At 36.3% G+C, this 26,631-nt stretch overlaps 1 protein-coding gene across 1 annotated transcript in view; it reads left to right on the top strand.

Moving 5' to 3' along the window:
• Positions 1 to 26,631, top strand: part of LOC130746497 (midasin) — a 54,300-nt gene that overhangs the window by 15,907 nt on the left and 11,762 nt on the right. The window contains exons 23-55 of the mRNA XM_057599136.1: positions 57 to 129; positions 768 to 918; positions 1,740 to 1,813; positions 3,674 to 3,821; positions 4,064 to 4,162; positions 4,282 to 4,382; positions 4,470 to 4,559; positions 4,643 to 4,708; positions 4,923 to 5,087; positions 5,405 to 5,612; positions 5,724 to 6,616; positions 6,997 to 8,478; positions 8,549 to 8,711; positions 8,989 to 9,051; positions 15,950 to 16,038; positions 16,113 to 16,343; positions 16,664 to 16,799; positions 16,895 to 16,980; positions 17,067 to 17,161; positions 18,965 to 19,106; positions 19,201 to 19,290; positions 20,245 to 20,368; positions 20,469 to 20,623; positions 20,798 to 20,911; positions 21,616 to 21,765; positions 22,350 to 22,529; positions 22,606 to 22,794; positions 22,903 to 23,004; positions 23,085 to 23,309; positions 23,402 to 23,524; positions 25,588 to 25,669; positions 25,778 to 25,908; positions 26,014 to 26,178. Coding sequence (XP_057455119.1) covers positions 57 to 129; positions 768 to 918; positions 1,740 to 1,813; positions 3,674 to 3,821; positions 4,064 to 4,162; positions 4,282 to 4,382; positions 4,470 to 4,559; positions 4,643 to 4,708; positions 4,923 to 5,087; positions 5,405 to 5,612; positions 5,724 to 6,616; positions 6,997 to 8,478; positions 8,549 to 8,711; positions 8,989 to 9,051; positions 15,950 to 16,038; positions 16,113 to 16,343; positions 16,664 to 16,799; positions 16,895 to 16,980; positions 17,067 to 17,161; positions 18,965 to 19,106; positions 19,201 to 19,290; positions 20,245 to 20,368; positions 20,469 to 20,623; positions 20,798 to 20,911; positions 21,616 to 21,765; positions 22,350 to 22,529; positions 22,606 to 22,794; positions 22,903 to 23,004; positions 23,085 to 23,309; positions 23,402 to 23,524; positions 25,588 to 25,669; positions 25,778 to 25,908; positions 26,014 to 26,178 — 6,385 coding nt within the window. The remainder of the gene's footprint in view (positions 1 to 56; positions 130 to 767; positions 919 to 1,739; positions 1,814 to 3,673; positions 3,822 to 4,063; positions 4,163 to 4,281; positions 4,383 to 4,469; positions 4,560 to 4,642; positions 4,709 to 4,922; positions 5,088 to 5,404; positions 5,613 to 5,723; positions 6,617 to 6,996; positions 8,479 to 8,548; positions 8,712 to 8,988; positions 9,052 to 15,949; positions 16,039 to 16,112; positions 16,344 to 16,663; positions 16,800 to 16,894; positions 16,981 to 17,066; positions 17,162 to 18,964; positions 19,107 to 19,200; positions 19,291 to 20,244; positions 20,369 to 20,468; positions 20,624 to 20,797; positions 20,912 to 21,615; positions 21,766 to 22,349; positions 22,530 to 22,605; positions 22,795 to 22,902; positions 23,005 to 23,084; positions 23,310 to 23,401; positions 23,525 to 25,587; positions 25,670 to 25,777; positions 25,909 to 26,013; positions 26,179 to 26,631) is intronic.

The following is a 26,631-nucleotide window of genomic DNA, read 5'->3' as shown; positions in this document are numbered from 1 at the left end:
TATTATTGCTTATATAAACATACATTTTATTTCGGTTGTGTTTGATTTTTTTGCAGAATTTCCAACTTAGGTCCCGCTTATCAACAAAGACTATCACTCATTGTTAATACTATGGTTAGTTTTTGGGAGGTAAGTTATTTGTAGATTTACTATTTATGCCAGTATGTTTTTCTCCTGTGTAAAATAATCGCTACTGAGCTGATATGGATGTTATACCGAATTATCTTTTTCTTTGTCGTTTGTGTTCTATATATTTTCCCCAATGCCTTGTAAGCAATTATCTTCATAGGTGCACTTTGGGGATTTGTGTCATTATGTAACACTAACACCATCTTTAGGCGTTTCTTGCCTATTCTTTGTGATTTATGCATCGTTTGTTCTGGTACTGACTTTCTTTTTTTACCAAACCTATAATTTTTCATTGTTTTAGAATTTGTTTTTTCCCTTTAATGTTTAATTTAGTTTTTATGATATTCCCTTTTTTAATTTTCTTTCACATGTCTTACAGATCGAATTGTATTTTGGTTTGTTTATGTGGTATCTGCTTATGGTCTTTTGCTGGAGTTGATCTGGATTTTTAATGGCTCCTTCCATTTTCTTCCTTTTTTTTTTTTATCTTAATATGTACTTTGCATGTATATGCTATATAATTACATTTGAGTGCTGCTATTCTACTATTTTGTTGTTTTCTGCTGTGGTCATTAATGTTTTGATTTCGCTTATACTAATATTATTCATTTGGCATTTATTATTCCTATATTTTTCAGTGGTTCAACAAATTACATCCGGGAAGAATGCTTACTGTTAGAGATCTCATTTCTTGGGTCGCGTTTTTTGATGTTACGGTAGAAAGATTAGGACCTGAATATGCACTTCTTCACGGAGCATTTCTTGTTTTGCTTGATGGCTTAAGTCTAGGTAAGTTTAATTTGTTAATAATTTTATCACCTCTTCAACTTCTCTTATTTATTATGAAGTACTATGTTCATTTAACTAAAAATTCTATTCATTATTTTAATTAGATATTGAAGCTGATGCATGACTATGTTTTTACTCGAATAATTGCTCCCTGTGTTGAAATAGTCAAGAATTTATGTCCAAGCTAGAATAAATTTAGTATCTTGTGTGTTTGGGTTGCACAAGGAGTTAAAATTCTTTTGGTATTGCTTGGTTTAATGATCGAATTTTTTTATAATATTGTCAGCGAAGTTTTAAAATCAAATATATAAATTTAATCATTTATTATGATTTTATTATTGTTGTGCTTGTGATAACGGGACTGGGGTAGTGGCGGAGATGGTGCTGGTGTTTAGTGCTGACTGCTGACACGGTTATCAATGTTGAACTGAAATGGCCGTAGGTGTTATGTCAAATGCGTTTTGTGTTTTTATTATTCATCATTAACATCAAAGTGCACATAACTTCATCTCCATACACTAGTAGCTGCTGGGGTACAAAATGAAGAAGTTATTGCCTAGATTGATTCTAGTAATTGTGCATTCAGGAGAGAGTATGCTTTAACACTTGAATGTACCTACAACCATTGGTGGGGATAAAGTTTGTACCGTATTTTGTAAAATGTCATGTTTTAGGCTTCCAAGATACCGCAAGTAGGAACACCTAAATTGTGTAGACATGAATTATATTTTATGATATGCTTTTAAGTCTAATGATTTGAGTCTTTATGCTTTATTTCCCTTTCTCTTTCTCTATGTTTTGACATTTTCTCTACTTCTCAGGGACAGGAATGTCAAAAATTGATGCTGCAGAGCTAAGGGAGAGATGTTTGTCCTTTCTTCTCCAAAAGCTGAGTGTATGTTTCTCCCCTCGTTATTCATCAAATATTTGCTTTCCATCTCCCCATCTTGAATTCTTGATGTGCCCAATTAGGTTAAAATAATTATATAGTCTTATGATAGTGGATGAGGTTCTGAATATTTTATCATTCTTTACACAACTTTAATATATAATTATATACATAGTTACAGCAGATCTTTTTTATCACATTAGTATAAATTGACATATCTATACATAGTGTATTACATAGTAATGTTTTGTTAGTATTCCTCTCAATGAAGCTTTTATAGGATATAAGGTAAAATACATAGGAGTTCGCGTTATTGATGGAAATCAGAGCTATATTTTAGTGCCATTTACTGCTTTTACTTGTGTTTGCTTTAGCTTTTGCATAAATCTTTGCATCTGTTATATTAACGGTTTTTACACCAATGCTAAAATCTAACTGGATATTTATCCATCAAAACTTTGGGTTCGCTTTTAACCATTTAAACTGATTGGTTTAATATGATAACGTAATACAATTAGTCATTCTGAAATACTTAATTGTCAGTTGGTTCAACCTGGTTGTGAATTGATATTGTTATAAATCTGGAACCATAACTGAACAAGTGTCCGAGTCATGGTCTGACTGGTCTGGTTATTTTACACCTAGATATGTGAGTGTTTTAAGCCTCTGGAAAATTTTCTATGTGGTGGTATTCTTTTATGGGTGAATTCATTGTATTGCTTAATCGCTTTTGGATATAATACTGTGTGGAGATCTTTATTAGGATCATTCTTTTATAAATGCTTTTTCCTCGAACTTGTCCACTTTTCGCATAAATTTCTATTCCTGAAGTTTCTCATTTAAACTTACCTTTTCTAACTGGTAAATTGAAGAGCCTATTGGTTTTATTTGTTTCCTTCATTTCCGTTCCAATTTAGATAGGAGTGTTGAGCTATTGATTATTTGGATAGTGAATTACCATAAGGGCTCTAAGTTTCTTCCTGAATCTTCAGTGCAATGATATTTAATCCTTGAAAATCCACTTTTGAAATCTAACTCTCCTCAGGTTAAGTCCGTTGGTAGAAGCTGTGACCTTGGAGGTTATTATGTGGTCTGACGCCCTCTTAAAGGTGCTGTTATTGTCTACTGGCCTAAGCTGGAATGTCTTAAAATGTGTTTTAAATCCCGAATAGCATTGGGTAGCGCCACCCCATAAAAGCTGTAGTGGTACAGTGCATTGCAGGATGCCCGCCATGCTGAAAATTTTATGTAGTTTATTTAATTTACACTATTTACATTTATAGATGTTCAAAGTGTTTTTGGTCTAATTTGATCTCATCATGATATTTGTTACTGAGTTCTTGGCATCTGTTTGACTAGATTTGGATTTGTTTGCCATTTTCGAACAAACTGAAAGCTTAGCAGCTCTAATTTTAGGGGGAGCATTGGAATTGAATGTTATTGCACATGTATTACTTGTTAGGTTTATATTACATATTAGATTTAAAAGAACTGAGTACGCATGGCATTCTTGTAATTAATACTCTATAATACATACCCTTTGTGGGCTGATAACACACTGGGTTTTGCCTTGAATCTTTTCTAACTTCAATAGCACTCAACATTATCCATGTACCACTCTTATGTGAAATAGTTACTCAATTTTTTTAAGTTCTGGTCCTGTGTTTGGAGCAGCTCTTCTGAAAGTTTCTGTATTCATGTTCCTATAGTGTATTTAGTTGGAGTGGATGCTCATATATGTTTTTTTTGAATGATATCCATATGACTTCCAATGGGAACTGTTATTTTTTATGGTTTTTTGTTGGTTCTCTTTCTATTATTATTCATAGAAAATAGTTGTAAATTGTGCCTGAATTTTTGCTACAGGTTGATGAAAGCAATTTGTTATATTCAAAGCTTTCACAAATGGAAAACTACGGTTGGGGTGAATTTGGCAGAACTGAGGATGTGTCACATAGTGATGATAAGCATTCTGATGATTTATTTGGAATTCATCCGTTTTATATCAAGAAAGGTGATGATATGATACCATTCTACTCATATGTGGTTTAGTTTTATTTGCTGTGTACTTTGTCATGGTCTATCTTGCAGAGTTTGGTCCAAATAGTTTTTATGTTGGACATATCATCATCAAGCAACTGTATTTATTAATGTAGTTTATGCTGTTAAAGAGGATTAATTACAATGCTTTGCAGTATTTTTTTCCTTTTTGCCTTATGTGGCTTATTCTGTGTGATTTTCGGTTAATGCTTGTAGGTTTTGGAAGTTGTGAGAATGGTGGTTTTGAATTCAAGGCACCAACTACCCACAGAAATGCCTTGAGAGTTTTGCGGGCTATGCAACTTCCAAAGCCTGGTATGTTTCTTTTGCATTTGGGTTTCCTTTATTCTGTCAGCAATTTGTTGTTATAGTTCTATCATCAATTTCATATTGAAATCATTATATTTCTAAGTTAATTGAATGCTGGTTTACAGTTTTACTGGAGGGTAGTCCAGGTGTTGGTAAAACAAGCTTAATCACTGCCATGGGAAAGGCTTCTGGGCACAGAGTTGTGCGGATTAATTTATCTGAGCAGGCTAGTCATAATTTGCTCAGTTTTGTTTCTGTCATGGCAAAGACCTTATTTTGTGTATTTATATATCTATATGTATTTTTGGTGCAGACTGATATGATGGATTTATTGGGGTCTGATTTACCAGTGGAAAGTGATGAAGGAGTGATGTTTTCTTGGTCCGATGGCATTCTACTGCAGGTTGATTTGTCCTTGAATTAAAATCATCATATTAAAATCTGCTTTTGATTTGAACTAAACATCAACCTACCTCGTTTCTGCAGGCCCTGAAGGAGGGCTGTTGGGTTTTACTGGATGAGCTTAATCTTGCCCCACAATCTGTTTTAGAGGTAAATTAACGACAACTTTTAACGTCTATTTCTTCCTCTTTTTTTTTTTTTCTTCCTTTTTGTCACTTCATTTTCAAGGAGTGGTATTACATTTTTCCACCTTAAATATTGCTTCTTTCTGTGTTTTGTCTTCTACTCTTTGTTGGAGAAAGGGTGAGGGCCTTACTAAGTTACCAGTTAACAGTATAGTTTGTAATGAAGTTCTTTGAATCAGGGTTTAAATGCTATTCTGGACCACCGAGCTGAGGTGTTTATACCGGAGCTGGGTAAGACTTATAATTGTCCACCATCATTTAGAGTTTTTGCCTGTCAGAATCCATCACTTCAAGGCGGTGGACGGAAAGGTCTTCCAAGATCTTTTCTTAATCGATTTACCAAGGTATTGTGATGGTATCTTATTGTTGTTTATAGCTGAACTTCTTATAAGTTGAAAGGAGGACTTTCGAGCATGCAAAACAGAAAAATTGAAAATCCTGTGACTGGTTTAATGAATTAGTAATTGAAATTCTGTAAAACATACAACCAACTTTAAATGACTCCCTTGTTTCCAAGCAAAATGTGATGCTTGAAATGGAATTTCTTGATGTTAATTAACATGTTCCTGTTTCCCAGAATTTTTCCTCTTTTGTCTCTGATAAATTATGTTCCCACTATGTAAGATTTATCAATTCAGTGTTTTTTGGTTATTGGCTTCAGGTATACATGGATGAGTTAGTTGATGAAGACTATCTATCCATTTGCATATCAAAATTTTCAAGTATCCCTAAGCCTTTAATTTCAAAGATAATCTTATTCAATAAAAGAATGCATGAAGAAACTATGCTGAATTCAAAGTTTGCGAGGGAAGGCTTCCCATGGGAATTCAATCTTCGTGATGTGTTTCGATCTTGTGAGATAATTGAAGGTTTATTATTTCTATTCCTGGCACTTCTGCTTTTCTGTTTCCTCTTTTTATTTCCAATATCCCAGGAAAGTCATTCCCTAGTACTCCAATATTGCTTTATATTTTATTTAGGTGCACCAAAGTATTTGGGAGAACATTCATTCTTGAACATTGTCTACATTCAAAGAATGCGCACGGAAGCTGATCGCAAGGAAGTGTTACGGATCTTCAAGGAGGTATTTGAGGTGACACCGTTTATAAATCCATATCCTCGTGTTCATCTCAATTCAGATAATTTAGTTGTGGGAAGTGTTACTATTAAGAGAAGTCATGCCCAACCACATATTGCCTCAGAAAGTCATCTCCTGATATTGCCTGAAATTCGTCAAAGTCTGGAAGCTGCTGCTCAGTGTGTTGAGCGTCAATGGTTATGTATCTTGATTGGACCTTCTTCCTCCGGGAAAACTTCGCTGATAAGATTACTTGCTAACCTAACAGGCAATGTAGTTAATGAAATAAATCTTTCATCTGCAACTGATATTTCTGAATTACTGGGATCTTTTGAACAATATGATGCTTTGCGTACTTTTCGCACTGTTGTTGCTCAAGTTGAGCGCTATGTTAATGAGTACTGCAGTTTGCAACTGGAAGCTTCAAAGGAAGTTATTTTTAGGGAGAGAGATTTACATAACAAATGGATTGTTTTCCTGTCTGGCGTGAAATTTGACAGTTTGGCAGCTTCTGCTTCTGATTATTTTGAAACTTGGCAGAAAATAATTTGTTCTCTTAGTTTGTTAGCTGAAATCATTAAACAACTAAAGTTGATTGTAGAAAAGAACTCTCTCCCCCTATCTTATTCAACTGGGGAGCTTGACTTGGCCTTGCAAACGATACAGAAGCTCGAGGCAGACGATCAGATAAGGTTGGTTTCAACAAAATTTGAATGGGTTACTGGATTGCTGATTAAGGCTATAGAGCAAGGGGAATGGATTGTCTTGGACAATGCAAATCTATGTAATCCCACGGTATGTGATGCTTGTATTTAATAATGTTGTGGCAGTTCATGCTTTTACAGTTTACTTCGCTGGAGCAAAATCATATTTTTCTGTAGTTGCATTTAAATAATGCTTATCAGTTTTTATGTGCTAACTAATCTGTGTTGCTCTTCGGTTGGGTGTGTGAATTAAAAATTCGTATCAAGCTTAACTGGGTCCGTAAGATTTCCCCCCTTGACCGAAGTATAAATAATCTGATCATGTGGTTTTTCAAATTCTTCTTGCAAGATCAGTGTCATAATTTGTTGTTAATTGTAATTGCATTTGAATTAGTCAAAATCATCTGTTGAAAGTTACTGAGTTGTGTAAGTCTGTATCTATTTAATTCTTTTATTATTTTTTCATGCTAGGTTCTTGATAGGATTAACTCTTTGGTGGAACCTTGTGGATCAATTACGGTCAATGAGCGTGGAATTATTGATGGAAACCCCTTGGTTATCCATCCCCACCCAAATTTCCGCATGTTTCTCACTGTTAATCCCCACTATGGTGAAGTTTCTCGAGCAATGCGTAATAGGGGAGTTGAAATATTTATGATGCAGCCATATTGGGCATTGGATGATGGAAGTGGATACAATTATGAGAATACTGAATTCAAAGATGTGAAAAGATTTCTTATTGTATCGGGTATTCCGATTGCCCAGTTGATTGAATCAATGGCCAAAGCCCACATATATGCTAAAAATAAAGGTTCAGAGCTTAATATTCACATTACGTATCTTGAACTTTCACATTGGGTTCATCTTTTTCTGCAGCTTCTCATGAATGGCTGTCATCCTATTTGGAGTCTCCAACTAAGTTGGGAGCATATATATCTCTCCTCACTGGGTGTTGAAGGGGTGAAAGTAATCAATTATGCGAAAACTACATATTTAGCTGGATATGATTCTTTGGTGTCCCGTCCTTTGGGTTTGCCAGGAGGATGGCCTGTTCCGTTGAGATTAAGGGATTATATATATTGCTCAAAAGAGGCTTCTATCAAGCAGAACTGCATGTATCTGGAGTTTCTCGGAACACAGATTGCATCCCATCAATATCAAATTGCTAGAAGACGGAATGCAACATCTTGTTTACAAACTGCTGGTGATCATTTGAGCTCATATTTGATGGATACGAGGACTTTACTTGAAATTATTTTCCCCAAGTTTTCTACCGAGACGATTTCTGACTCTGAGAGGGAATGTGAATTTGACTCAGATTTGACAAACAAGATGCTATTGTTTGCAGCCTATTGGACAATTGAGCAAGTAACAGAAAGTGATTGGGAGCTTTATCGTCTTAGGTTCAATTGGTTTAGTTCTCAGTTGCAGCCCTTCTGTCAATTCTTTAATAACTTCCTCAAGCTGATGGATCAGTTGATCAAGCATCCTATTTGGGAATACATTTCAAGTCGTGGAAAACTAGATTTTGATTTGCAGTTAATGCCACTATTATCACTTGATATAGTTGATTTGAAAGCATCAAATGGCAAAATTAAGTATCTCTGTAATGCTATATGTTGCTTTGATCCGCTAAGGTTAACTTACCAGCAATGGATGACTGAGAACCTGCATAGTTTTGATGATAAAACCTTTAGTCCGGTTTTGAAGTCTCTTCATATATTGGAAGATGAATTCCTCAATAAACTTGTTTCATCAACTCATATGCTGATTGAGGATCAGACGTTTGATTATAAAATACAGTTATACTCTGACCTTATTCAGGACCATGTATTATTTTGGCAGCACTTCATTTCTAGGAGGTCTGATCACATGATAATTTCTTGGCATTCTTTGGTCAAAGTTGCTGGGAAGTTTATTCATATCTGTCCAGAAGCTGTAAATGATTTTTTGGTAAGCTAAGAATATTATTCTATATTTTCTGTTATTTTCATAAAGTTATTAATTTCCCCCTCTCTTATAGATGGCGAGCGAAAATCTGAAAAGGTTCTCAGAAGAATCCTTGCTGTGGATTCATGGTGGTCACCCATTTTTGCCATCCAATTCTGATGTACATGATAAACATCATCAGCTTTTAAAATTTGTTGAATCACTTTGGCCAAGAAACAGAGCGTCCAGTAATCAAGGTTTACTATTTTTAATTCCCTTGTCTTGTTTCTACAGTGAGAAGTTTTGGAAAAGGAGTTCTTGGCCAAGATATTCCCAACTTTGGAACATTTAACCACTTAGGGTTGATTGAGTAACTGGTTACAGTAGCCACTCTGAACTACATTAACCTGTTAAGTGGTGACTTGTTCTTAAGATGGATTTTTTTGGCCAATAATGTACTTTTCATCATTTTCTAGGTTCTTGCACTGTTGATTTGGTTCATTTTCATTAACTTTATTTTTCTGAAAATATCAGGAATAGTGAGTAGCCATCTTGGTGCATCATTTGATCACGATCTACGCTTTGTTGCGATGCAAGGTATATTGTTGGCATAAATTTTCTTCTCTTATGTGGTTAGATCTTGTTGAAATGCAATGAGCTTGAGCAATATCCTATGGTCTATTTCGCTCTTATATGATAATATCCTTAAGGCATTTTTTGTAAATTTTTTTTCTTGCTAAAGAAATTTTTTGTATCAGTAATTTTCTTGTGGTTTATATTTACATGTTTGTATCATTGAATTATTGAGTGAGTTATCTGTTATTCTTTTTCTTATTCATATTTGGTATAACGTTTAAATATTTATTCTGGATTGATGTGGTTCACTTACTACATATCTGCCTTAACAAAAGACATACATGTGGAACATGACTTAGTTAAACAATCAAACATATGTTTTTTTTAGTATAGATGATTTCTATATGAATATTTGTATGAAAATCATGGTAGATGTTTTGAGAAGTCTTAGCTGAGGGCTTCTATCCTTTTATGGTTATTATTTGTTATAACTTTCATGGTCTTTATGTCTCAGCTTTTATGCTTATATATTATTATTTTTATTATAGAAGATTTCTATATGAATATTTATATGAATCATGGTAGATATTTCGAGAAGTCTTAGCTGAGGGCTTCTATCCTTTTATTGTTATCTTTAATTGTTAACTCTTATCTTAGTGACTCTTCTCAAATCACTTTAGGGAGTGAATGACTCGTCGGGTATGGCGGAAGAAGAATAAGTAATAAATACGACTAGACTTTTAGCTTGAAGGTGGGCTTTAGTCTTTTAACAACCGATCTTGCGACATCAAGTTGTCCGGGCATCGAGTTGCCTTTTTTTTAGTATCCCTTTAGAGCAGAGCGTCTTTCCTATCTCTCCAGTCCCGTCTCTTAGATAGCAAGTCAAAGGAGTGTTGTTTTGGATTGATCAAAAAGAAGAATCTACTTCAACCGATATGCCCTTAGGCACGGCCATACATAACATAGAAATCACATTCGGAAAGGGTGGAAAATTAGCTAGAGCAGCAGGTGCTGTAGCGAAACTGATTGCAAAAGAGGGGAAATCGGCAACATTAAAATTACCTTCTGGGGAGGTCCGTTTGATATCCAAAAACTGCTCAGCAACAGTCGGACAAGTAGGAAATGTTGCTCTGCTCAAGGAGTAGGTCAAAGCTTTTTTATAAGAAAAAAAAAGGCTCGTCCATGCCCAATCCCAATGGACAAACCTCTGATCTGCCCCTAGCTCTATAATCCACCCGTCTTCCCCAGTCCCTGAAAGCCCTCCTATCCGTCGGCCTAGCCCTCTTTCTCAACTCGAGTCTGAAAACTTTAAGGGTCTTTATATCTCAGCTTTTATGCCTATATATTTATTATTTGTTATGGTTGCATTTATTTTCTTTACAATGAAAAATCCATTGAAGATATGCTCAGAAGGCTACATCTTTAAGTTTTCAGTAATAAAGTTTCTGGTTTTATCCCTGTATGTTGATGTTCAAATGTCATTTTATTTAGTTTTGATTTATTGTTCATCTCCTTATTTGTGAATGCCTCGTATTGTTAGAGAAACTCAGAATTGTAAAAAGTGTTTATCATTGATGATTGAAAAGCTAATGATACAAGAGACTGATTACAACTTATATAGAACTCTATAGCTTGTTCAACAAGCTTAACAAACTCAAACTCTAACTGACTCAGTTGACAGCTAAGCATCTAACTGACTCAGTTGACAGCTAAGCATAACCGCATAGCCTAACTGAATTGCCAGCTCATTATAACAACCCTAGTGCTGACTGTTAGTACAGTCAGCAACTACTAAAGTGTAACTCTGTACACACTCATACAATGTACCCTAATATCCTCCCGCAAACTCAAGGTGGGTGGGAAACTAGTTTCTCACACACATTGAGTTTGTTTCTAAGAGCCTCAGAACGAGTAGGAGAAAGAGCCTTGGTGAATATATCAGCAAGCTGATCAATAGAAGGCACATGCTGCACATGAAGAGAATTATTGAGAACTTTTTCCCTGACAAAGAAGATATCAAGTTCCATATGCTTGGTGCGGGTGTGCAACACAGGATTATGAGTTAAGGCCACTGCCCCCATATTATCACAGTAAATTCTGGGAGTAGAAAATGGAACATGAAGCTCATGAAGTAAGGATTGAATCCAAAGCAATTCTGCAGATGTATTGGCCAGACTTCTGTACTTTGCCTCAGTGCTAGAACGAGCTACCAGAGTTTGTTTCTTGGAAGCCCATGAAACCAAGTTAGGACCAAAGAAAATACAAGATCCGGAAGTGGACCTCCTATCATCAGGATCTGAGCCCCAATCAGCATCACAAAAAGCCTCCAAAGACACTAGTGAAGATAGAGAACAGGGCCTAATGTGTAAACCATGATGAATAGTCCCTTTGAGATACCTAAGAATCCTTTTTACTGCCTTCCAATGTTCTTCCAGAGGTTGACTAAGAAACTGGCAGACTTTATTAACTGAGTAGCTAATTTCTGGCCTAGTCAAGGTAGCATACTGCAATGCCCCAACTATAGATCTGTAAAGAGTTGGATTGTCAAAATAATCTGCACCAAATTTACTTAGTTTTGCACCACTAACCATTGGTGTTGAGATCCCCTTAGCATCAGCCATATCTGCCCTTTCCAGCAAATCACCAATATACTTGGACTGAGTTAAAAGAAGAGATCTATCCTGAAGATGTTGGACTTGTACACCAAGAAAATAATCCAACTTGCCCAATTGCTTTAAAGCAAATTCTGAATCAAGTTTAGTAACAATTTGTTGAACCAGTGAAAGAGAATTCCCAGTGATGATTATATCATCAACATAGACTAGGACATAAACACAATCTGTTGCTGTGTGGAAAGTGAAGAGAGAGGGATCACAACAGCTAGGTTTGAAACCATTTCTGACCAAAGCAGCCCTCAATTTCTCAAACCAAGCCCTTGGAGCTTGTTTGAGACCATACAAAGCTTTATTAAGCTTGCAAACCAGCTGTTTATCTTCTTGCTGAAAACCTGGTGGTTGTACCATATAAACTTCTTCTTGAAGGGCACCATGAAGGAAGGCATTATTCACATCAAGTTGGTGAATATGCCAATGTTTAGTGACAGCCAAGGAAAAGAATAAGCCTGATTGTGACTGGCTTGACAACTGGTGAGAAGGTTTCAGCATAATCAAAACCATGCACTTGATCATACCCCTTGGCCACTAGCCTAGCTTTATACCTATTGACAGAACCATCTGGATTTTCTTTCACCCTAAACACCCATTTGCAACCAATTGGGATAGGAACGAAGAGGAACAAGGGTCCATGTGTTGTTAGCAAGGAGAGCATCATACTCAGCTTGCATAGCCTGAAGCCATTTAGGATCCTTCAAAGCCTGCTTAGTTGTTGTAGGTTCAGCTTGTGTAAGAAGCAATGTAGGGTGAAGCCTAGGTAACACAATCCCTGACTTAGCTCTAGTCTGCATGGGATGAACATTTCCCTGAGAAATAACAGCTGCTGGTTGCTGAAAGATGGACCCTGAGGAAGTAGGAGTGCCTTGAACAGCTGGAGAAGCACCTGAAGCAGTCTGCAAAGAGGGCATGGTCTCAACAGATGCAGTAGACCCAACTGCAGAAACAGGTGTACCTGGCTGAGGAGAAGGAACCACTGGAGCAAAATGTTGCTGCTCTTGGAGAGGAGCCAGTGTGTGACCATGTGTGACCAGTGGTATACAAGAAGAAATTCCCAAAGAAAAAGAGTCAGATACAGAGGAAGGAAACAATGTAGTGTAAGGAAATCTGAATTCATTGAATTTTACATCTTTGGAAATATAAATCTTTCCATCACTATCTAGACATTTGTATCCTTGATGAGAAGAAGAGTAACCAAGGAACACACACTCTCTAGACCTAAGCTCTAACTTGGAAGAATTATAGGGCCTCAAGTGAGGATAGCATGCACTTCCAAACACTCTCAAGATAGAGTAATCAGCTGGAACTTTAAACAGTTTGTGATAAGGGCTGAGATTACTCAAAACTGGTGTTGGAAGCCTATTGATGAGAAAAACAGCTGTAAGGAAAGCATGATCCCAATATTGGGAAGGCATGTTAGCACAAGCTAGTAATGACAAACCAGTTTCCACTATATGACGATGTTTTCTTTCCACACTTCCATTTTGATGGTGTGTGTGAGGACATGTAATTCTATGATCTATACCTGTTTTGACAAAGTGAGGAATGAGAGGCTTAAACTCTGTACCTCCATCAGTTTGTACTGATTTCAGTTTTGTACCAAATTTTAACTCAGCCATTGCCTGGAATTGAAGAAAAACTGAGCTGGTTTCTGATTTTTTCTTAATTGGATATATCCAAGTAAACCTAGAGTAGGCATCTACACAAGTTAGAAAATAAAGGCAACCAGAAGTGGTTTCAACCAATGCAGGACCCCAAAGATCAGTAAAAATTAATTCCAAGGGTGTAGAATAACTAGTAGTAGAAGATGAGGATGGTAAACGATGAGACTTAGCAACACAACAAGAATGACAAATATGAAATTTTGATTTATTAGGAATTGGAATCTTACAAGTGGACAATGCATTGTGCAGAGCCTCATGATGAGGATGCCCTAATCTATTATGCCATAAGTCATAAGAACTTTGGCTAGGTACAATACTAAAAGCAGAGTCACTAGGACTTGATACATCAGAATTATTCTTGGAAACAGCAAAAACAGAAGGAAACTGAACAGGAAGAGAATTCTTGAGAAATGTGGAAGAGTGCATGCCATCAAAGGAGTACCGGCCATCCTTGCCAAGTGAGCCACGAAGAAGAACTCTAGAAGTGTCCTGTGATTTAACAACACAATGAAAAGGGTGAAACTCAAAGAAAACTCCATTGTCCTTTGCAAATTTGCTAACACTCACAAGATTTTTGGTTATATCAGGCACTAACAACAAGTTTTTAAGAGTAAGAGTGGTTTGTGTGTGATAAGGAGAAGGAAAAGAGGCAGAACCAACAGATTTTATAGCCAAATCTTTACCATTTCCCATCAGGATTTGATCACTACCAGCCACGGACACACTATCTGAAACTGCAGAGGCATCATGAGTGACATGATGTGTTGCTCCTGAGTCTGGAAACCAAGTGCCAAGGTTAGAAGCAGAAGATGTTGGTCCTGTGAGCAACGCCTGTGGTGCTCGAGGATGTGGAGCAGAAGCACGAGGAAACATGCCAAAGGGAAGAGAGGCAGGTGCAGTAGGATACATCATAGCACTTGAAGGATAGGTAAAACCAGCACCAAATCCTGCTCCAGGAAACGGAACTCCAAACTGTGCAGGGGAACCAAACTGAGACATGCCTCTGAAAGGAGAGTAACCAAACTGTGGTAGCATGCCAAAATTAGGATTGAAACCAAGAAGTGAGGCTAAGGCAGCCTGTGGTAGAACACCACTGTGTGAAGGAGACGCAGAAGGAGAAGAACTACCACGATGATAACAGATGCTTGCGTCATGGCCATACTTGTGGCAGATTTGACATTGAACGGAACGATCGCCGCCACGTCCACCACGATTGGAACGACCACCACGTCCACCGTAGTTATTGTAGCCACCACGATCTCCGCCATAACCGCGTGAGTCACTGGAGCGATTGCGATCATCAGATCCTGACGAGTCAACGCTACTAGCAGCGTAGTTGACCTCTGAGTGCACCGGCGGTGGAGGCGCAACTGTCGGCGGAGGTGGTGCAGTAGGTGTCGCCGGTGGTGGCGCAACCTGAGGCGACGGTGGTGGCGCAGAAGCATGAGCGAGAAACGCCGCTGGAGACGAAGCTTGCATCTGACCCACACGCATGCGTTCCAAACGCGCTTCATGCGCGATGATCATTGCTTCAACCTGCGAGATCGAGCAAGGTTGATCGCGATTGTAAACAATCGTCATCAGAGAGCTATAATCATCTGGCAAACCATCAAAGATCGCTTCCAAGTGCTCGCGATACGAGATCGGGTCGCCAATCGTGACAAGAGCGTTCACGATCGACTTGATGCGTTTGAGAAAATCAGATGAACTCTTCGATCCTTTGGTAATGGTTCGCAATTCAGATCGAAGCTGTGTTGATTGCGCAATCGTCTGAGCCTGGAAGAAATCAAGCACAGCTTGCCACACTTCCCACGACTGCTTGCAATTCACCACAGTTGGAAGCACAGAAGGCGAGAGTGAAGAGAGAAGCCACGTGAACAACGCTGAATCCTGCTGCTCCCAAACCTGATATGCAGGATTCTCGACTGCATTCTCACGATCTTGCTCACTGAGAAACCGCGGTGGAATCTCTGGATGAACAAGATAACTCTGTAACCTATGTGTACGAACAATGCCTTCAACGTGTTGCTTCCAGGAGAGAAAATTGGAGTCATCAAGCTTCAGCGTGAGCTTGTGAACCAATGTAGAAGAACTCAACTGTGATTGAGCAACAGCAACCGGAACTGGCATAGGAATTGCAGAAGCATGATCTGCATGAACTTCATCAGCCATGATGATGAAGAAGAGAAGAAAAAATCAGAAAAGGATCTCAAGGATCGTAGAAGGCTCTTGATACCATGTTAGAGAAACTCAGAATTGTAAAAAGTGTTTATCATTGATGATTGAAAAGCTAATGATACAAGAGACTGATTACAACTTATATAGAACTCTATAGCTTGTTCAACAAGCTTAACAAACTCAAACTCTAACTGACTCAGTTGACAGCTAAGCATCTAACTGACTCAGTTGACAGCTAAGCATAACCGCATAGCCTAACTGAATTGCCAGCTCATTATAACAACCCTAGTGCTGACTGTTAGTACAGTCAGCAACTACTAAAGTGTAACTCTGTACACACTCATACAATGTACCCTAATACGTATTTTTCTCTATATTCTTATTTCTCTTTATTTTCTAACCATGCAGATGTCTCGAAGTCATCATTTATAATATCGAGGTGGAGTCATGAGGATGATGGTGTTAATATTGTTCATAAGTTGGAGGAGGTTTATCAGGTTTGCGCCTTCCATTTCATTTTGAAATTTATAATAATGTGCTTTCCTCATTAGACTGTGAATTTGTTCTACAGGTTCTGTTAAGAAGGTTTGGTTCTGTAAAAAACAAGTTGCAACTAAATACAGGGTCTGAAGATCTTTCCGCTTTTACTGAACATCAAACTGTTTGTTGTGCATTTACACCTGTATTTAAGGGCTGGCAGGATGTGTTTCCTCCGGTTGATCATACCAGTTTGTTATGCGACATGAAGTTACTTCAGGAACTCTCATCAGTGCCCTTGGATGATTTCGATGGGTTACGCCGAGTAATATTGACTACTTATGTTTTTTAGCCATTTTTTGTAGATTCTGTTAGGCTACATGCTAAATTCATTATATATGTCTGATTACTTAATGAAGCGCCTGTCATGAATTGCATTGATTTAAATGGTATTTCATTCTTACCCTGTGATATAATAAAAGTAATTAACTCCAGTTTATGAATTGTATTATACAAAGAGAAGCTACGGTCTGCACTTTTGTTTTGTATAAAGTCATGATTTGTTCAAAACACTTGCTTTATGATAGTTTGAAAATTGTTTGTATGCTTGCTGGATTATCTTTTGACATACTTATCTGATTATAGGCCGTGGGACGTCTTTCCAACCTTTTGGCCTATGCTTTGAAATTTTCCTTGAGTTTCTCATCAAGATCCCCACAAATGTTTTCACCACATCAGAAGATCTTGTGGACCCTGGAGGCATGGACTTCGGTTGATGCAGGTTGGTGCAGGTCACATTTTCCTTTTTCTTTGTATGTGGACTTGCCATATATTTTTTAACTTATTTCCTTTTTTTGGTGGGATGGCGTATTTTAGTTAATATGAAAATGGCAAGCTTTATTCTGGAGATGTGGTTTCAATGGCATGAATCTATGTGGGCGTGCTCCTCTCAATTTGTTAAGGTATGTGTTAGTGCACATTTACTTTGATCTTTGGTTGTTCTTGTTTGTGTCCTTCATGACCCGTTTATGTATCTGTTCTTTAACAGAATTTATCAAAGATTGAAGGTTTTGATACTATTAGTTCTGCACTACCCACCATACTCATTGGGCCTGTCAGTGCATCCACTGTGTTGCAGATCACGTGAGTTCATATTATTTACCATCTATAGGTGTCCTCAAATTTTCAAATTTTTGCTTGTTTTCCCTGTCGGACGTTGTAGTACCATTGTCTCAGTCTGATAATTTTATTTCCAGTTTTGAACAGTTTGTTGAAAACTCAGAACTCTGTAAATCTAATTCTCATTCATTTCAAAGGTTATAATACAATAGACCATAGTTCAGTACTTATAGAAGAATATAAAGCTTGATGAACAAGCTAACACTTCTAACAAACTCTAACAACTAACTCTTAATTCTGTTATGCCAGCTAAGCTTGACAGCTAAGCAAGCATAACTAACACACTAACTCAGCTACAATCAGTAGCTTTACTTAACACGAGTAGTATACTCTAATACAGTTTAGAAGAATTCATTTTTAAAGGTTCATTCGTCTTTGTCTAAATTTATAAAAAGCAATGGACAATGATGGAAATATAGCAATATTTTTTACATGAAAAAATATTTATATTGAATTCGGGGACGAGCAAGTTCTTTTAAGATAGATTCATGAGTTGCTCATCACCGAATTCAGCTTTTATATAAATAATAGGTGCAGCCTATTAGATGGTTGTCCAAGAAATTATAAGTGTGTGGTAGTATGGAGATATCAGGCTCTCGAATTCCTGCTGTATTGTACTATTTCCTGTAGAGATTCTTCATCTCTGCACTCTCAATAATAACTATCCATTTCTCTATCTCCTCATGTTATCACCATGTCATGAATAGATGCATCAAAAACTTAAACTGCGGAGGTGAAGACACATCAATGGTTTTATAATAAAGGAGCTGAGTTCTCAAAACTGAAGAACTTGTATTAATACAGTATTTCCTAAATGAGATATACATTTCAGCATCTCCTCACTGGCTCCGACCATATATTGTAGTATACAGCCACTGGTGGTTCAAAGGAAGTTGTACGGCCTGGATCAGGCTTCAGGAATTAGGGGTGCAACTGTCTAGGCAGTTATGGATAATTAGGATCAGTTATTATTACTAAGTATATTAGTTTATGTTAGTTATATTCTATTAAAACTACCTAGAGGTGGTTATAAAAGTAGGAAGTGTGTTTGCATTTTATTGATTCAGTGGTTGTGTTAGGGAGAGGCTGGACTCTCGAAATTCCAGAATCTGTAGGTTTTGACCGAGTCCCTTAGTTTCTCACATATCCAAACTCATGAGCAAGTTGTGGACCTCCTCAGTAAGGCTCTATCTATGCAACATTTTTTGATTTTTTAGAGTGAGTGAGTGAAATCTGTGCAAATATGTACATCATATATAACCTCATCATGAGCTGTCACTAACTGAACAGAAAACTAACTAACTGACTAATAATCAGTTTAACAGTTAGTGATATGCGCTTCTCTCTCTGTCTCTGGATTTATGCGTATTTCTGTTACTTTTATGTGTGTTCTAATTCTGGTGTGGTGTTTATCCTATGCTCTGTTAGTGCAACTTTTAGTTAGTTAGTGACAGCTGGAAGCTCCGTATATCCTTGCATCTCTATAGATAGAGTGAAGCACATTGCACAGTCAGATTTGCAATACTCACTTTATGAAGTCTCTACACTAACAAATTTCTATAAAAAAATGAAGATTCTATTTTTAAATTTGGTTAAAAATAAAGACTTGTCAATGTGTATCTTGTCATTGTCATATTGTTGTTTTGTCGTATACAATTATTTGTCATATGTTACATGTGTATTGTGAGTAATAGACAGTCGAGATTGGCGCATACAGCTTTGTATTTTGCTACTGAATGTCTCGTTCTTCTTTGGATCACATTTCAGGCAAAACACACATGCTATCAAGGAACTTCGGGTGCAATGTCTCAAGTATAGAGTTACCTTGTCCAATTTGTGGCATTGCTATCATGATGGGTCTTGTGTGCCAAATTTTCTTTTATCTGCTGCTCGCTCTCTTTTCCAGCAGGTATTTTTATTGCTCCATTCATTGTGACTCATCTTGATGACTGATATATCAAGTTTTTAAATTGATTCATGCTTATGGCACACTTGAAATGCAGATTATTTATGCCCACAGAAAATCATTTGATGTGGATAAATTTGCTGTAATTAAGTCAATTTTTTCTTCTTTTGAGAAAAACATAGCTACGGTACGTTCCTTTTTTAGCTCTTTTTTATCTACTGTTATGGCTGTTCAATGTTTTCTTTGTTTTGGTTAGGCAAAGATTCATGGGAGTTTGCATTAAGAACTTAAGGAAATAACACATGGGAAAATAGAACTGGCTATATATTCATTATAATATTTCTAAGAACTTGGGAGTTGCTGTTTTGGTTTTTTCACTATTTGAAGAAATGTTGTAAAGCAGTTTGATTGGGCTATGGATCCCCGTGTCCTGTCTGTGCCTGGTCATTGACTACACACTTGTTTTCTTTATAAGGAGAACCTGCACAAAAGAAATTGCTCCAGCTAAACTAACTCTAAAGTTCAGGTTAAGTTTTTAGGTGTTGATGTTTATGTTCTCTAGTTATACTCAAATGAAATTCTGAGTTGATTGGGTACTTCTGACATTGTTCATGGAGGTCTGAGCTCCTGGATGTTTTATGATCAATATAGTCCTGACCTTATGGTGATAAAATGATGAAATAGGTTAATTTGGTGTCACAAGATAGAAATGGTCGTTTTCTTCCTACTTTCCAACATAGAGAGCTAAACAAGTGTTGGGATATCAATTGACTTTCAGAAACACTCGTGAGCTGATTCCTGAATTAACAAACATTTCGGGCATGTTAAGAACTAGAGAGAAACAGAAAGTGTAACTGAATTGTATTTGAGTTAGTGGTTGTTTTTTCTACAAATAAATACATGGGAGTTTCTTAGGCAGGTTTCATAACAGAAGGGACTGGTAGATTCTTGATTATGCACAGAATGCAAGGGGTGCAGAGTGATATTTCCAATTTATTCTGTGTTATTGTAGAACTTTGTTGCTTTATGTTGTACTTTACATTGTTTATTTATTATTGTATTTAGTTTCTGTATTCATTTAAATAGTTTAATCGCCAAGCTAAAGTTTTCTTGTTCTCATTCCCTTGATAACTGAATCTAGGAAGTAAGCGTCTCTTCGGTGATCTCCCTTTTTGCTGCATCACGTAACCGCAGATTTAAGAACTCAGTGCAAAAGTTCATAGTTCCTCTGTTCAGAGAGCTGTATCTTCAGTCCACTACTGCAGGTTTATTTTGTTCTTCTACTCCTCCTTTAATATTTGTGCTGTTATTTTAATGATTCTGCATCTTTTTTCGCTTAGAATTGTCATTATTTTTCTATCTCAGATTTCAATTATACTATTGGTTGCGCTTGGGTACGGATTGGGGCATTACGCATTCATCTCTTGCTTAGCTGCAATGACATAGATCCTGCAATGAAGTACTACTGCAAGTACAATCAACTTGTGGAAAGAATATCTTCACTTGAAGTTGAAATTCAGGTATTTCAGAATGAAGCTGATATATTTGACACTGTCCGCTTTCTATCAGATTAATTCTTATTTGTTGAATAGTTTACTACTTCGACCAGTATTGTCATCATATTTAGTTCCAAAGTGGAATAGCTCTGTTAACCACCGGTATGAGTTTCTTTTCATCCACTATATTTTTTGTAGGTGCGGAAAGAGTGTGAGTATTTGGCAGGACAATTTTTTACAAGAGAAGTTGACAAGAGAAAGGCAGAAAGGCTAGAAATGCTTAAATCAGAGTGTAGAAAGCTGCAAAGAAAGGTTTCTAAATTCTTATTTATAAAATTTGCATGATTTATATATGATAACCGGATTTCCTAATGGTTGTGTCCTTATGTTGAAAGTGCATATGGAATTTTTGTTACCTGAAGATATTGTCATTTTGTATAAACTCAGTATTTTTCAGAAGTGAGGCCTGTTTATTATTGTTAATATTTTTCAGAGTGCATGATGGGTTTTAAATGAGTTGATTGTTTTAAACCTGCAATTTTTCTTAGAAGGGAGTTTTAGTCATGAAATTAAGCTCTCTACCGCTCTTTTCAAAGAAGAGGGGCAGTAGATCAAGTAAACGAAAAATGGAACAGGGAACCATATGCATGACTATGCATTTCAAATTTTGCTTTGAAAAGCAGCTTGTTGATATTAAGCTCTCTACCATAGTCATGCATATGGTTCCCTATTCCATTTTTCGTTTACTTGATCTACAATTTAAACAATGATTTAGTTAATTGTTTTTGTCCGATCTTTATGGTTGCATTACTCTGATATGCCTGCAGTGTTTGCTGACATTAGCATGACTTTTCAATATCATTGTGAAGCGTATCTTATATTTTTTCCTTTTGCGTTTCTATCTCTGATTTTTTCCCCAGTGGTAATTATTTTGCCTTTTATCTGTTTTTAGTGCACAGCTCATTGTCATTCTTTTTATTTGAATAATGAAAATTGTCCGTATTTGTCTTACTAAGGTTGTGTTCCGCTCTGAACCCTTGAAATACAAGAATTTAATGGGAGAATGTGAGGGGTTTCTTAAATTTGTTGGTGATTTGGAAGTTTTGGTGACTGGTGGTGAAACAATGGAATTACAACAGTTCGATACGGAAGCTCAGAACCGGCAGGTACAACTATTTACAAATGACTTTAAAGTTGAATGGGTTTGTAATACGAATTTATAGAATTATTAAGAACCTACATTGACTAGAGATTATGAGTTAGCTTTTGGTGTTGGGTTTGGCCTATCTCAAATTTTAATATGATATCAAAGCCTATCCTAAATTTGATACTGGACATAAAATTATGCCTTTAGTACGACCGCTTTCATTGCGGCCACCCCCAAATTGCCACTTGCATTGCAGCCACCTTTGGCTGCCTTCGTTGTAGCTGTCATTTCTACATGTTAGGACCCAATTGCAAGATATGGGACTTGAGTCCCCCACATTAGAAGTATGGGATTCTAATGTGGGGTTTATAAGGCTTTGGGCTCTCCAACTACAACATCTTGCTTTTGTGGTGTGGTTCTCCCAAGGTTCTTATACATTTTAGACAACAAATTAAGCATTTAAGCAATTCTTTTTATCATTGGCAAACTTGAAATTATAACCACTTTTAACTTTCTTAGTAACCCTTCCTCTAATATATAATCAATGGAAGTCTTTATCATTCTCCTTTCATATTTATTTTTGTTTCTGATATTGAATTACAGACAACAGCAAGTTGTTTTATTGAACGGTTGATGGATGAGTACACAACATATAATGACATTATTCAACCAATTATAGTTGCTGTGTATGAGATGAAATTTGGATTGTCATTGGTTCTGTCAAGTGTCATGGAGAAAGAATATTGGAGAAAAGTTGGGCAGGACAACATCAACCTGTTTATGGTATTTTTTTTTTCGTGAATTTTGTGTCTGAATTTACTTACTTTCCATTTTACTACTAACATGATTTGTTTTCCAGGAAATGTTATACACACTGATGCGTTTCCCTCGCGGTGGGGCATGCAAATTCGTTTCTGTTAAATGTGACATTGGGTTGGACATGCGTCCTTCATACAGGCTAGATTTTGATACAGGGTTTAGTTCGGTGAATTTGGGTTTTCTGGAAAGGCTTGTTGCTCTTTCAAGTGGCATTGCCAATGATAAAAAGGTACATACTTTGATGGATTGTAATCCAATACTAAAATAATTATTTGGATTGCGGAATGCACATAATCAATGTTATGTTCATTAGTTTACATCTGAATCATGAAAACAGGTATCTGTGATGCAATATCGAGCTGCTGCCTATTGGAACATTCTTGGTCAAATTGCCCATTCTATAGCTACGGCAAAAATAATTGATCGTGGATCTTATACGGTCAGTTTCCTTGTTTTGTTTTGTTTTGTATCTGCTTATTCATTTATATTGCTTACAATATTCTGTTTCTTCTATATCAGCTTTTGCACAAGATATTTGATGAGTTTGCCAGACTTTGGATAAGTAAGAAAGTTAATGCAAAATCAGAAAGTGATTCTAAAGCTCAGCAGTTCAAGCTTAAGCCTCGAGCTTTTCAAATTGAAAGTGTTATTGAAGATGAAATTGAAACTCTTGGAAGCTCGTGTCCAGCTAAAACATTTTCAGAATGGAAAGAATTTTCGTTTGAAGAAAAGTCAGCTGACAATGTAATCTTTATAAGTTTTGGACACTAAATATTGTACTTGAATTTTCTTCCTGTATTTTTGGTCTCCTGAATTGAAATTTGTTATTCAATCAGATGGAATCAGCAGAGGAATGTGATATACTGGACGAAGAGTGGAAGCAGCTGGAAGAGTCAATCCTTGGAAACCTGGTTCTAATTCATAATATGTTATTTGGATCTGGTGATCTAATCCAAGCTGTGAGTCTCTGTAGCCTTGTCCTCTTTCTGTATTCAAGATAGGATATGGTTTAGAATTTGGTACTAAAAAGATATTAATATGATTTTCTTAGTTGCTTCTAAACTGGATATCTTGTAAATTTAACTGTGTATGTAAATTAATGATTAGCTCTATGGCTATAAATGAGTTAAATTGTGATAGGATGTGTTTTATTTAGAACTGGTTGTCTTAGAGACCAGGATAAACCATACTTGTAAATCGCGCGCTATTCCACTACTGAAGTGGTGGAGTGTTTGATCCACTGACCACTTTTCTCAAGGCCTCCGTCACCTTTGGTGTAGGAGGCCTAAACTAATATAAGTGCGGAAAATGTATGATATTATATTGATTGGTAAAATGATACATGAGCAGTATTTATAGAATAGAAATGACTAAAGACCTGGGCACTCTTCTAGCCTAAAAATCAGGGAAAATATTCTCTCTATGAATGCTAATAACATTGACATAAAAGTCCTAATTAGCTGTACAAATCAGACTCTAATTATTCTAATTAGTGTGCTAATTAATTGCATTTGACTTTCAACAATAAGTCTTTACTTTCTATGATTTTATGTATTTAGGTGAAATCACATGGCTTCTTAATTGATAATTGTGACTGTTTCTCATTTGGTAGCTGCAGTATAAATTATTTAACATATTTAAAATTTCAATATCATGTCCATCATGAGGTAGGCCGTCACAGTGGTATGGGTAACTATGGCTGCAGTGTGTGTTTGGTATAACCCGTATTGAGAATTTCATTGGGAGCCGGTCAATGATATGTGATACAATTCGAATATATTAAAATATATTCAGACCAGTTATTCAACCGGTTACGGTATGATTTCATGGTTCATAGCTCAATCATTGTTGAACCGTAGTTTACCTTGTGATAATTAAATATATTTTTAAATGTTATATATTATAGCGAATGTCTCTAGTGAGAGTCATTTTTATTAAGGGTGAGAGGAATAAATCTTGACGAATAGGTGGTCGTGGTTGAAACATAAAAAAGTCATCACTTTTTAAATTCTTATGTGTCCCTTAATTATCGCTCAATCTTGGATATGGTTGTATGATGAGGACTCACTCTTTTCCCTTTCAATTAATATAGTCTCTGTCATTACCTACTTCCCGTAGAAGGATCATATTATATGTATTGAAGATAAGTAATTGATATTTGGAAGAGAAATATTGATAACTTATGTATTCATATGATTTGACACTGGATCTCTCTTTTGCTAAATTGGATTCTAGATTAGACTAAAAAGAACTAAAACTTTGTTTTCAAACTTGTTTTTATGCTTGGGTTTCACCGGTTTGACTTGTTTTTTGATTAGCTCTTCTGAGAATAGCTAAATTTTGGGTTTATGACGATCAGACACTTCACCAATTTAGTGGTTTTCCAGTTGAATTGGCTAGTATGGATTAATTCTTTAAATAGTGTTGATATTCGAGTGATTTGTCATAGTATTTAGTGGTAGCCCTTTTGCCTTGTTATTTGAATGTATCTTTTGATTGCTCCTTCCTACTTTTGAACGTTTCTCTATATTTACTGTCCCTGTGTTTCCTCCAGTTAATTTATTTGTCCACAAGTGAAATGTTACCAACACTATCTTTAGCTATTTCTCTTTAACACACCCTCTCTTGGGACCTATATGAGAAGAGAGTGTGTTGAGAAGAGAGTGTTGCTAGCGCTTGTTTTGTCTAGGAATTTTTTGTGCTGAGTGAAGTGTGTGAAAAATAACTATTCATTGCTAATACGCTTATTCAAGATAACTATTTCAAATACTTAACTTGCTTGGACACCACAGACTTATCCCAAATTTACTTCAGTACTTTGCTCACCTTACTTTCACGTTTTCTGGCTTTTCCACTAGAGCTTGTAATTAGTGACACTAGATTTTGTAAGTTCATCCACCATATACTTTATGTAAGTAATATTCAACATCATTTTTAACTTGGAATGCTGGCCTTGACAGTGATTCTTTTTGAATTTGCAATTTCTGTCTCTTCTACTTATGTGGCCCTTATTTTTGTTCAGCCGGGAACTTTCCAAGTTTCTGATACAGATCGGTTGCTTTCCTTTAGTGACTCGTATGCGTTCGGTATTGATTTAATGAAAGGTAGTTGGTGGTTCTGCTTTTATTTTTCATAAATGATTTCAACTTTTGTGTCTAGTAATTGCTTATGACTTTATCAAATATTTTCCATTCATTATTTTCTCCCCTCAGGTGTTCAGTCTTCAGTTTTGCCCAGTTTAGATGCAAAACTTATGCCGGAGCATATATTTTCTCTCTGTATTGACTATCGAAAGAAGTTTCTTTCGACTTACAATTCTGCTCCCAGATACAATTTTTACAAGGTACTCAGCTCTGTTGTTTTGACATTTTGTAGTATCCTTTCCCTCTTGTTGTGTGGTCGCATGATGACTAGTGTAATTTTTTTTTTGGTTCTTTGTGGAATCAAGGATTCAAATGCACATGAGATGGGACAAATGTTAGAAGTACTTGCACCTCTCCGACAGCAGATTCTTTCCATTCCAAATGTGTGGGATGATCATAATGATCTTAGGAAGATTTTGGATGTAATTGACATGATCTTGTCTCTTCCGTCTAGCATCCCTTTAGCTAAGGTAATGATCAATGACAGACTAGACTCCCATTTTTATGCAGGATTGGTTTTCTAGGTATAGTTTATTGGTCTGTTATTTGACTTAACTTTTTATAGTATTCTAGGTCTTCTAATTTTTTCACCTGACCATGTCTAATGGAAAAAGGCTTAAGGAGACAATCATATACATGATTTGGTTTGGTGAAAAGACTAAATTAGTTTGCTTCGAATTGGATGTTTTTAGAATGTTTGGAAAACACCATCATTCTCTCATAGAAGGTGTTAGTGTATATTAGATTATCTAGAGTTGTTTAATACTTTAATATTCTTTCCTTCTCCTATACTTGAAAGACTAACTCTATTACTATTTTGTTGTCTGAGTTCCCCAAAATATGGAATTTTACTTAGTAATGTCATTATCTTTAATTTTTTTTCTTCTTGTTAGTCCTTCACAAATGCTAGTGCCCCTTTATTC

The sequence above is a fragment of the Lotus japonicus genome, chromosome 3 (assembly GCF_012489685.1).
Source record: "Lotus japonicus ecotype B-129 chromosome 3, LjGifu_v1.2".
Classification (NCBI taxonomy): domain Eukaryota; kingdom Viridiplantae; phylum Streptophyta; class Magnoliopsida; order Fabales; family Fabaceae; genus Lotus; species Lotus japonicus.
This window is presented reverse-complemented; position numbering and strand designations above follow the sequence as displayed.